This window comes from Hyposmocoma kahamanoa, unplaced genomic scaffold (assembly GCF_003589595.1).
Source record: "Hyposmocoma kahamanoa isolate Upper Pololo Valley unplaced genomic scaffold, ASM358959v1 95, whole genome shotgun sequence".
Classification (NCBI taxonomy): domain Eukaryota; kingdom Metazoa; phylum Arthropoda; class Insecta; order Lepidoptera; family Cosmopterigidae; genus Hyposmocoma; species Hyposmocoma kahamanoa.
The window spans coordinates 10,411,446-10,424,767 of record NW_020654972.1 but is presented as its reverse complement, the minus strand read 5'-3'; the positions used below and the strand labels follow the sequence as shown (position 1 = coordinate 10,424,767).

At 36.4% G+C, this 13,322-nt stretch overlaps 1 protein-coding gene across 1 annotated transcript in view; it reads right to left on the bottom strand.

Moving 5' to 3' along the window:
- The window catches only part of LOC113238356, a 27,701-nt gene that overhangs the window by 7,556 nt on the left and 6,823 nt on the right, over nucleotides 1-13,322 (bottom strand). Inside the window, exon 2 of the mRNA XM_026475197.1 lies at nucleotides 3,708-4,377. Within this exon, the coding sequence (XP_026330982.1) occupies nucleotides 3,708-4,377 (670 nt within the window). The remainder of the gene's footprint in view (nucleotides 1-3,707; nucleotides 4,378-13,322) is intronic.

Sequence of the window (13,322 nt, the reverse complement as noted above, 5' to 3'; positions counted from 1 at the left end):
TAATTATGCTTTGCCGAAAGTAAATATAAAATACAATTCGAAAAGCGACATTTCTAATCGTGTTCGCGTAAGTAATGTGGCGAATCTGCGAAGTGACTACGTAAAACGAGCAGCTTCGATGAGTTCTCGTAAGGAATGTATAGATAGTTTACAATCGCATCGGAAGCGAATGTTTGACAAGAAAGACAGGATTGCTTTATCTAAGAGATATGATACGCGAAGGTTAGGGTAGTGAATTGGTTGAGTAGGATTAATTGTATTATGTGCAGATTAGGTATGAATAGGAAAAGGTTGTGTAGGCAGAATCTACTCCATGTGAATAGGATGAAAAACTTCTATATGAGGGAATTTAATGTGTTTGTTTCTACTAGGTTAATTAATTTTTATATTTATTTTTCATGTGGAATGATATCGACCTTATGAGAAATATTTGGAGAAAAATTGATATTTTCCTGTACATGCAGACTTGGAAGGAAGGGAGGAGAGGATACACCATCAAATAGATAAAATTTACTTTTGTTTTTCTTTTTTAAATTTGATAGATATATTATCCTGTATGTGCGAATAGTTCGTGCTCATCCTTCCAGTTGATCAAGGACTGTCTGCATTCTGGGAAAATATATTTATTTAATTATTAGAAATTCTTCATGTGGTATACCCTCATACCATATGTATGTCTGAGGACATGTAGTTAGAATATGTTGTTGACGTTATACGTGGGTTGGTTCTTGTTGTTTAAGGATGATAAGTGAAGCTGATGGAACGTGATAGCTGCAAAATGAGGACTAAGGCAGCTGGGAGATCAATAGTGATGTAACCCAGTGATCGTCCGATGGATGTTCAAGCCTGTGTCGTCGTTGTGGCAGCATGCACGTTGGAGATAGCTTAGGCTGAGATAGTTAGGAACTTGTAGTGATGTTTAGAATTTTTATTAGGATCGTTCAGCCAGTTTAGGGTCGCTAAAATAAAGTGTTAGGGTTTAGTCAGGTTCCCTAATTAGATAGGATAGCTAACTAGTGAAAATATTTTGATTTGTTTGTTTAGGATGTGATCATGGTCTGTCCTTTTAGATAGGTTTTTGGCAGACCAAAGCCATAGCCTCCTCGGTGGTTTACTTGTTGGTAAGTTAGTGACTTCCGAGCAGTGTGTGGCTAGCCTGTAGTAAAGGCTGATCGCAGATGTAAGTTGCCTATCATAGGTAGACCATCAGCTAGGGATATTCACCCCTTCAGCTGTGAGGAAGAGGGATGTAGACTAGGCTGTACTCTTTGAGTAGGATTGCTGGCTGAACATAGGTAGTGATTATAGTTTGTATTTGGAACGCTAAGAAAATAAGGAAGGATCTTGACATATCATAGTAAGATTATTGTTTCGTAACCCAAAAGTATAAAATATGTAAAATGGTAAAATAAACCAAAGTTTGAAGTTAATCCCGTTTTATATTATTAAAAGTACCTCTCGCAATGCATCTGAGCTACAGCCCTCTATTATAGTACTTTGAGACGGTAAAAACAGTTACGTACTATCTCAAGCAAATATTGTTGAAAACGAAGTCTACCATCCATCAAAATACCCAGGTTACGAGTCTCGTCCACCAGCTCAATACTCACACCAGACATATTTATAGCGACATTCTGCTCAATAGTCTTTTTAATTTGTTTACAAGAGCCTAATATTAGGTACTTTGTTTTTAAGGGATTTAGTACTAAACAATTCTTCGCAGACCATGTTACGATGTTAGCGAGATCTTCATTCAGGGCTTTAATTGTCTCGTTGATATCATAGACACCCAGGCAAATAGACCTGTAGATCATCTGCGTACAAGTGATACTGAGAATGTTTGAAAGACTAAGTTATATCGGAGGTATACAGTATAAACAGGAGAGGACCCAATGTAGACCCCTGACGCACTCCTCTATCCACACGCACCTCCTGCGGGGCCAAGGTAGAGCCGTTGGCCGCATTGATCTCAAAACGTTGCGCACAATCCCTCAAATACGAGCCAAACCATACTATCGCAGAGTCATCAAAAATATAAAACGCCATTTTGGAAAGAAGAAGTTGGTGGTTAATGCACTCGAATGCCCTTGAGTAATCCAGTAAGAGAAGGACAGTAGCTTTGCCTTTGTCTTGACTAGAAATTAACCGCTCACGCGATACATGCAGCCGTAGACGCATACCACACCTGGAGGTGCCGGTGATGATTTTATACCGATTTATCGGATATCGAAGTTATAACAGGTAAAAGAACTAATATTAATTGCTATTTCGGTAACTACTCTAGCAAACCATAATTTTTTAATGCCTGGGTCTGTGATTTAAAAAAAAATAAACAACTTCAAAAATACGTCACGACAATCGTGTGTGTTATTGTTTGGGCTGGTGATTTCGGTGTTTATTTATTGAAAACATACCGTAAGTAGCGTTTTTTAAGTTTACACTGAATATAAATATTTATAAACTATACTTTGAGGAGTAATTTCATGGTAAACGTTAGAACCACTCAAACGGAATATTATCATATTTAACCAAGTAGACCAAAAATTTCATTAGTGCTTTTTAAGTGCAGGATTTGCAGTGTATTACTGCATTTTATTTGAGATGTTTTTGTTGGTAGTACGGAGGTATTTATTTAGCAATGCAGAATAATAATTTTTATTTATAAAAACTTGTATTTAAACTGAATGCTTTTCTAATTTGCGAAACAAAACAGACGCCATTTTGCGGTAGGAGGAGCGCATCGCGTGAGCGGGTATGTTCTAATAACACCTAACAACGCTGTTGTCGTACTTCGCCCTTTTCTAAAACCAGACTGTAAATCAGGTAACACATCATCAGATTCACAATATCTTGATAAATTGGTCATAAACAATCTTTTCCAAAATTTTTGATAAAGAGGGAAGTAGACTACTGGAGCGTAAATCCTTAAGTTCGCTGGGGCTATTAACTTTTGGGATAGGTTTGACAATGGCAGTTTTCCATGCAGTCGGAAATATGCCAGTTACGATGAATCTATTGATCATGCCTGTAATAATGGGCAGAGAGTAAGGTAGGATGAGTAAAATCATATCTCTACTGAGGCGATCAGCTCCTTCAGCATTGGACTTAATGTTAAGAATTACTTTACCCACAGTATCTTCCGTAACTGGTTCTAAGTGAAACACAAAAGAGCCCCGTCTATGAGAGTGAAAATAGCAAATATCGGATGATAGAACATTATTGGTACCTGGTACATTCATGAAATGGGAGTTGATTTTCTGGGGGTCTAGAAGACATTGTGGCAGCTTATGGTTTTTATTTTGGGACCTGGGAGAGCAGTACTTTTTAGATTCTTCAAGAGAAGTTTAGGCATTTAGATGTTTTTGTTGACAAATTGGTCAAAATACGCTTTTCGTTCAGCAAAAAGGCAAACGTTAACATTCTTTTTTAGATCTTTGTGCGCCGTGTTCAACTAGGCCAGTCATACGATACCTCTCCTTAGCATCATCACGTAGCTGTATTTGATAGCAGATATTTCTAGTGATCCGTGAAGTTGGGTGGTCACGTATAGTGATGGTTTGAGTAGGCGCATGTACTTCAAATAATTTAGTAAAATGTTATCAGACAAGTAACAACTTTACCTCTTTCTACTATACTCATAGGGAGATATTTGTGATTAAGAATTTATACAGAAAATAATGAAATATTATTATGTCTATTACACTTACTTGTTTCATCATTTCTTGACGGCGTAGTTTTGTCTATAATTGGAGAATCTTCTTCAATACCACCATCTACAGTTTCTCCGTCTTCTCCAATAACTTTTTGTCTCATCAATGTTAGTAGCTTTTTTACATGAGGAGTCGCTGATCTTTGTCTTTTATATTTAGGTGTTTTAGGTGCTAATTTTACAGAAGGTGTTTTTGGAGTCTTGGCTTCATCTCTAATCTCATCTTCACTAGATTCATAATCGACTAAATTTTTTTTCCTTAGAACAGGAGTAATCACTGCTGTTTTACTGGATTTATTAACAAATACAATAGCTTCAAAATCATCTTCGTGACTAGTTTTATCAAAGATCTCCTCAAATTGTTCTTTAAATCTCTCTTCGTCTTTTTTCAAATCATTATTTTCGACTAATTCACTGATGCTCGTACATTTATCTATGTCAGTTATGTCATTCATCGTATTGAATATTTTATTACATTTACTGCAATGTAATGGTAAGTGTTCTTCTGCAAGATGTTTTAGGAAGTGTAAAGTTAATTTATCAGGCTCGCAAAGAAATTTCAGGCCTCGGCAGACTGGGCAATCGAATTTTAGACCATGTGCTGTTTGTTCGTGTTTCCAGCGACACTCTTTGCAGCAGAATACTAATTGGCATACTATGCAACGAATCTAAAATTAAAAAATAATAACTTTCATAGATTTCTCAGAGATACGGCAAAAAAGTCGTTCAAAACTAAAAACAAAATCTGCAACAATAACATAGGAAAGTTCGTAAGTAAATTTTGGTCGTAGCACAGATGGAAGATCGTCAGCCATGGTATGATGAAGGCGCTGGTTCCAAACTAGTGAAGTAATTTTTATAAAAAAAATAATGAATCTCATGGTAGTAAAACATCGTAATATTCAATAAACTTAATATTACAAAGAAATAGAAATTAAAAAAATAAGTTATTAAATTAATCGAAATTTCTTCTAGCCTAGAAACGACTTACTTTCTTTTGTAACAAACTCATTAAATTGAATGAAACTACTTATCAAGACAACAAAACGAGAGCACTACTTATTTCAAAGACACCAATTTATCTTTTAGTTCATAAAAACGTATGTCTGTTAATTCAGGACCATTTCAAGTGTTTGCACGTAGAAAATTCAGTGGTGGTGTAAAATAAAGGCAAGGCTACACGATTTTATGACGTTCGTCGTCGGGACCGGTTGGCAAAAAGCGAAAACGTGTTCCTTGGTCAACTGTATTACGCTCCGAGTGCCGGTAAGTGTATTTGGCCGTACACTGCTGGCCGCGATGCTAAGGGGATATTTTACCAGTGTATTTTGGTACGCCAGTAGACGATAACGTTATGGTTACAATGCTGACCGTTTTAAAGAGGTCTTTTTTAATATTTGTTTTTATATCGGTATACATTTCTTATGGTTCATTTGTTACAAAAGTATGAATTATTAGAGATTTTTCTGTTGTAGAACTGAAAGCTCCTTGAGAAAGAGTTCGTCCATGGAAGTATTGTCACCTTATCTATGCCCACCGCCAAGCTATAATGTGAGCATTACTGGGTTCCTGTTTTAAACGGTACGGGTGCTGGTGAAATTACAGGCACATGGGACTTGTCAACTTATGTTTCAGGGCGGCGTGCGCAGTGGCAGTGCTCCTTAGATCTTTGAGATTTAAAGCTCTGAGTGGCACTGTAACTGTTATGGACTGGCGTGTCGCTTACAACCAGTCGCACAACTTATTGGTCTCGTCACTTGATATCATGCAAATAAAAAACAATAAGATTATTGCTATGTCAGTTTGCTCATATGTTTTTAGGTATATGCAATCTAGAAGGGGGGGTGTAACAATAAAAAATTAAAGATATTATCTGTGGTCAATTTTGATGACAAAAACCTGTCCAACTGCGAAAAATAAATACATTTTCTTGAGTTCATTCTCTTCTTATTGAGTGCTTAACTTAAGTAATTATTTTTTCTTTCTAAAATCGCGTATTTTTTTAAATAACCCGACATTTGTGGTTCTTTACGGGTCTTTGGTCACGTTTAACTGGGATGATAAGTCATGAACCAGTTATGGCTAATATTAATGCAAACCACTCGATCCTGAACTGTAGTAACAAAAAATATCACTTTTTAAATCAATATTTATTTACTGTGCTTATTATATTAGTTACTTTTGGTTCTTAGCGGTAGTTATTTATATTAGCTTTCAAATGACACCAAAATTGAACATGTGCCAGTGAACTCATCTCGTAGGTGTTTTTAGGACAAGCGTTTACATTTCGCAAATCTACGTAAGCCTTTATACGTACGCCTTTGTCTCATATGAGACAACAGAAAGCCACCTTATTTCGCAAATAAAAAGAGACTAATAAGAAATCCGTATTATGAGAGGGTTGAGGGTTCGACACTCCTCATATGGTGTATTTTTGTGGACAAAATTGACCATAGGCAAACCCTTTAAAATTTTATTACGGCATCCCATACAGATTGTACATAACAATGAATGTAGGTAAGTATATTTGTTACTTATGCATTCAATTATTTTTCATCCGATGGCGGTAAAATTTCTGTGACTTGTTGTGATTACACTCGAAAAAATTTTAGATGTATTAAAATCTACTACTGGTCACAGGTCTCCTCCACAACCCACTCCTTGCCAACAGCAACAACGGCCATAATTATAAGCATTATTAGTATCCAATTGCGGTAAAACTTTAGTTAGTTGTTGCACCCATGGCCACAAAACGGCTTTTTTTATGAAATGTAAGTGTGCAAATGACCTCCATCTCACCTGATGGAAAGTGACGATTAGGTCGACGACGGAGCATACACATCTAAATAATTCCTATTCACTCTCGCTTTGAAAAAGTCCAAGTTATGACGTTCAGGGAACAAGTCTGCAGGCAGGGAATTCCACTCCATAGCCGTTCGCCATGTAAATGTGGAAGCGTAACGCTTCGTACGAATCTAGGGTATATCGTAGGGGTGGTACCCAAGCCTACGTCTTTTCACCCGTTGATGGAAAGGGGAAGGCGGAATTTAATCGTGTAATTCTAATGGCTAATATGGATTGGGGACTTTACACACTTTCAGTGGCATTGCAACTCATGCCGGGTACGGGTAGTACTAATAAATAACAACAATGATCTTAGAGCGTTTGCGCACACGTCCAGTTCGTATCACTTCCGAATCCGTGAAATGACGATCCGAAATGTCACAGGGCTACGAGCGATATTCGTATTTCATTATTCGAATCGGACTTAGTGCACAAGCGACATCCGAAATGGGTCGAGTTTTCTTGATTTGTGTAGTCTCGGATGCGGAACAAATACGAATCGGATGCCGTGCGCATACACGCCTACGGTGAAGTGAAACACAAAATAGATGTTTTGACATATTTCAACCGCACGAAGAATCGACATTAATAAGTTTTTTAATAAAAAAATCGATATAAAAATATCGACACAGTTTATTGACAAAGTTGGCTTATTCTCTTTCTATGTGGTCGTTACCGCAGCCTCCTCAACAACAACTGAGACGCATAATATACTCGCGTCAATGCTGCGCCGCCTGCGCGACAGCCCCAACCGCATCCTGCAGGGATGCACCGATGCTCGCTCACTGGATGCGACTACATGCGGTCGCTTAGAAAATTAATGTTGTTTTGTTTTTGTATTGATGTCCTTATGTATTGTGCAATTAACTAACCCTTAGACAGAAGCATTTTGTAATTTACTAACAATTTATGAACCATTTCCGAAATAAATAATAATAATTATTATGATAATATGGAAGTTCACGTCAAACTGTTGCGGAGATTCTCTCATCTGGCTGCCATTTCCATCATAAGATCAAGTCAGGTGTGCACGTAGTAGCGACCAGGTCAAGGTTTTACTTATCAAAGCATATTGCCAGTCCTTCTACACGTATAGCCTGTGGGTGAACTTCACGGCGGACTGCGCGTCCATACAAAAGCGTTGTGCCTCACTCCTGACTTGGCTACGAGGCTGCACGAATGGCATCCTTAGGACCCTAGCTACTAGATGGGACTCTCCAATGGTGAGGCGCTGGTAACTGGGCCTCGAGCCTTTCTACAAGGGAATCTCATTAATCACTATTAAAATGTACTTTCCCAATTGTTACTAATACTAATTTTTAAGTTATTTTATTACCAACTCTATGGATTCAGACTCCGAAATGAATGATTATTATCGTTATTTTAATTATTTTTAATTCCGTGTCCACATAACATTTCATTTTTATTGAAATTAACACAAAGGTTAACAAAAAGAGGGTGAAATTCAATAATCCCGATTCATCCCCTGATTTTCATCAAATTTGAAAGAGACCGTTACTGATACCTTCTAACAAAAGATTCATCGAAATTGGTTCACAAACGTCGGAGTAATAAGTTATACACAAAAAAATTGCTGTCGAATTAATTCCCTCCGCCTTTTTTAAAGTTGGTTACAAATACGAAATTACTAATATCGCACCCTTAGTAATATAAGGGCACAATCCAAAAAAAAGTAGATTTTTGGGAAATTTGGGAATTGATAGGGACTTAAATAATAAATGGGATCAAACTTATATAGCTCCATATTTCTGTTATATTTTTTGTACTATATGGGTCTAACTTGAAAGTGTTTTTTTAACTTGCTTGAAACTTATGGAATTTATTTATATTATTTTTTTTTATTGCTATTTATAATACATTTATCAAAGAACAAATCTGCCAAATTTCATATTTATAACTTAAATAATAAGCATATTATTTGAAAAAATAGGTGTAATGTAGGAATCCAGAATCTTAATACGCGATTTCCCAAAAATCTACTTTTTTTGGATTGTGCCCTTATATTACTAAGGGTGCGATATATAGTAATAAAAAAAAAAAAAAAAAACCTAGCTTTTTTAATTGATAATGGAAAAAGGAGAACGAAATGTACCTATCATGGGGCTTGAAACATGATTGGCTTAAATTTCGGTCGAAAAAACAACAAAATGTGCCGCAAAATTTTCATTTTTTACCACGTTTATCTACAGAAAAATCAGTTTCGTTCGATAGCAGAGATAGGCAGTGAGTTAAAACCCAATCTGCCCGACTGCCTGGTTTTAACCCATGCCCGCCAAAAATTGTAAGCGGAAATATTACATAAAATAATACGGGATTTGATATAGTTTCACATTTATTATAAATTTAGATGCTAAAATCTTTATTAGACAAAAAAGAGGCAACTCAACACAATGTGAATCCATAGAGTTAGCAACTAAGTAACTTAAAAATTTGTGTTAGTAACAAAAACTCACCTTGGAATTCTGTGGAGTCTCATTTCTACTAGGCATGCATGAACATTACGATTCGATTTTTATTGAAAATCGATTTTAGTGTATACGATAACGAGTTTTTGTATCGATTCATGTGAATGTGATTTTCAAGCGAATCGATTCAACAAAAAGGCAAAATACGTAAGTAAGCATTAAAAATATTGTAATAATACATTTGAATAAATCACGATTTAAATGTTAGTTTTTGCCCTAGATTTCGGGCAATAATGGGATTTAACCCGATTAAATCCCGGCATTAACAAGGCGCAGGGTTAAAACCCGGGCGCTTGCCTCTCTCTGTTCGATAGTAAGTTAATAAGTAAATGTATTTCAATTTAACTTTCTCTCCCATGTTTCGTAATGGGCTATGTAAGAGAGTACCTACATTTTAATTACTAAAAGGCAAAATGTTTATAAATAACGTGCAATGACGTCCGCGTCTACCTCACATATTTCAAAGCCTACGTAACTATGATACCATGTCGGTAAGTTATTCTAGAACAATGCATTTAAAATATACTTTTCAAGTCATTTTAAAAAAGCAACAGAGATTTATGTTCTTGATAGAACAATCTCTTGAGACGAAAATTTTGCTGCATTATGCCACGTCTCTAAAGTGTTGGAAAAATGTCGCCAAAATAAAGTACAATCTTTTGAAAATAATAACTATTTCTGCCACCAAGTAGTAATACTCACATTACTGCGTTCCGGTTTCAAAAGGTAATGGTGCTGGTGAAACTATGGCTCAACTAACACTGGCGAAGCGTCGCGACGCGTCAGGACGTGACTCGCAAGCCTCACAGTCACACTGGAACTTGTCAACTTTGTATCTCACGGCGACGGATGCAGTGGCAGTACACTGCTTAGGTCTTTGCGATTTAAAGTTCAGAGTGGCACTGGAACTGTTGTAGATAGGCGTATCGCTTACGATGAGGCGTGTGACTGGTTCATCCCGACACTTCGAGTCATTAGCCCCCTTTACACAGTCACTCTATCGTGCGTGTTCAAGAGCGTACAGGATTGCGCGCGGAAAAGCCTGTACGCGCAATCTTGCGCGATTGCCTGTTGCAAACGTTCTTTTCGTTTTTGTTACAACGGAAAGATCGTCCATGTAAAGGCTAATAGCGCAGGATATACCGCGTGAAACACGCGATCTTTCCCTTTTCCTTCCAAATCGCTGTATCACGAGCGATAGAATGTCTGTGTAAAGCCCACGATTACCGCCGACTAACAAAAAACAAATTTTACAGGAGAGGATTTTTTAAATATTTCTACATGTAAATGTGATGCTAAATTAAATTTTAATATAATAATAATGAATTTCGTAACCGATTGTACGACAGCTGAAGCTCTTTTCAAAATAATGGATATTAAACCTTTTTTTTTTGTACTTATAATGTTTTTGCTATCTACATCTAAAGATTATTATGGCTTTCATGCGTTTAAAGTAACACTTGCAATGAAAAATATGCCAATAAAATGGGAGATGTGTATTGTCATTTCGATGTACCATGTCGGTTGCAATAATAAGTGCGATCGCTTACGTTATATTAAAAAAAACAATTGAGATAACGATAAACTTTCCTTTTGGTAGAATTTCTATTTGATGTAATTTGGCGGGAAATGTCGACGCGTCCTTGTTCGTTATAGTTTAAATGTCGTTTGCAATAAAAAAGCTATTTAGGTAAAAATATCACCTACGATAAGTCGGCGCGGTCATACCTCGACTTGATAGCATGAAACAATAATAATAAAGCTTCATGTGTAACATTATATATGCTATAATACGTTACAAACTTACTGAAACAGTAGAAGATAAGTCGCGTTCCTGTTATGACGTTTTATTCATCGTTTGACGACTGTCGTGCCTAACCTGTTCCCATATCACGACTATCGGTCGTGACTGTGACGTGGAGTTTTTTATCGTTGAACGACAGTCATGCCTAGTTGTTCTGGATCGTTTCTAAAATTTTATCGTTTCACGGCAGCCGCCTTGTCGTTTGCAGATATGACATAACGATAACGTTATTAAACGGAAGTTCCTTTACATTATAGTTAATTATTACTAAATGAATAGATTCGTACGACGAAATATAAACAATGATGTAAAAAGAGGGGAGTTATAAGTTTGAAGTCTTTATACATATGTGTATTGGTTTGTTTGTATGTCTATTCGTCTGTGTCATTTATCTTATTTGTGTTTCTTAGGTTTCTTTTGCCTTATAGTTGATGTAGCTTCCTGCTCTTATCGACGTTCTTAAAAATCACAAAAAAAGTAACTTTAGGTCAGGATTGATGAATAATTGTTAACTATTTTTAACCGACTTCAAAAAAGGAGGAGGTTCTCAATTCGACTGTATGGTTTTTTTTTCTTTTGTATGTATGTTAGGCGATAACGCCGATTTTGATGATTCTTTTTTTGTTGGAAAGAGGGTACCTCCATAGTGATCCCATTTAACTGCCTCCCATGCCGGACTGCCATGCAGAGGTCCCAGGTTCGACCGGGTCGGGAGAAATATTTGTATGGCCTACATTTATTTATCTCGTGAGTTTGGGTGTAATTTGTGGTTGTCTACGTGTGTGTCCATGGCACCCGTGACACAGGGTATCCCTAGTGCGGGGCTACGTTGAGTGTGTGCATTATTATTATTAATTTAGAAAATTATCCACCTCTAAGGGTGGCTGTTCATGCATGAAAGTTCATTTTTATAAATAGCGCCTAAATTTTGTAATAAGGAGTAATTATTTTAATGTTTGATTTTGCTATTCTCCAATTCGAGGCGTTTTTCTCTCTCAATATACTTTGAGTAGTGAGAACCGATTTTTATTATCTCCTGTGTCAAGTTCCGTATAGTGGCGAACTAGGGGATGAATCCGGGTTTGCGCACTCTCCTGCTAACCGATTTCAATTAAACTTGGCAAATACATGTAATTCCACGTACTTTTGAGGTCGGCTTTTTAGTACTCTGTACTGAGATTATTGTCTACATCTTTCGTGATTACTCGGGCATCAGTGACCCAATGTCGATGATTATTTTTTGTTGGAAAGAGGGTAGCTCAGTACTGGTCCCATTTATATTTGAAGAAAATATTCCACTTCTAGGGGTGGCAAAACTAGGGGACGAATTCAGTTTCGCGCAGTTTCCGGTAACCGATCTCAATAAAACTTGACAAATAGTTGGAATTCAACGAACTTTTAATGTCGTATTTTTTTATAATATAAAAGTTACAATTATCGATATATTATGTACAGGTTTCATTACAATGCTGACATCAATGAATGGCGGCCTATCTCAAAAGCATCTAATTCATCAGGAAGATGGTTTAAAATTTTCCAAATGGTTAGTCGGATGGTTGAAATAAACAATGATTTTAGCGATACTTCTAGTCAGCGATGGTAGCTGTAAAGGTACCTATCTGAATGAAGAAACAAATTTCTCACAGATGGCGCTTAAAACAAAGTTTAAAAATTGATAAATCGTAAACCGTACCAATGTTACTGTCTACTTATTTTAACCAATGAACGACTTGGTGTCCTGTTCACGATAAAATTCAGCTTTTTTATGAATGAAATGAAAAATCGACTGAGAACTGGCAATGAAAGAAAAAAATTGTTTGCGTCATTTATACATATAGCATCTGGTTTAAAATAAAAATACGCAGTTTTTTGCAGATATTTTTATTACACATATATGTATGTACACTTCGTATTTTTATTTAATAAACCAGATGCTATGTAAATGATTTTTTCTTCACTTACAGGTAAGTTGTCAAAATTGAAATAGTACAGGTTGCCAGTTCACAGTCGAGATACCAAACTTAGAAATTAAAGTCATAACTTGCTGCACGTTTTTCCAAAAGAAACTGTAACAACATCTTATTTTCAAAGTGTCCAGTTTATATTGGCCCGCAATGTAACACGGAATGTGTGGGTTGTAAGCTGCAAATGTCATGTGGTCTAGGGACAACCAAATTACGTATGGAATGATCTATTGTACCCGTCCAGTTAATTAAGTAGCGGATGTATTTTTTCGGTGGTCAGTTGATTTTGTAACATTCTTTCTTAACCGACTTCTAAAAAAAGAGCAGGTTCTTAATTCAACTGTACTTTTTTTTGTGTTTATGTTACGCGATAACTTTTTGTGAGCCGATTTTGATTCTTTTTTTTATGATTTCATTTACTTTTATTTGAGAAAAAAAATAGCGGGTTTTTGGGGTACAGTTTTTACACGGGGGTTGATGTTGCTCGCTTCCGTAGGTTTACCCTTGAGACCCTA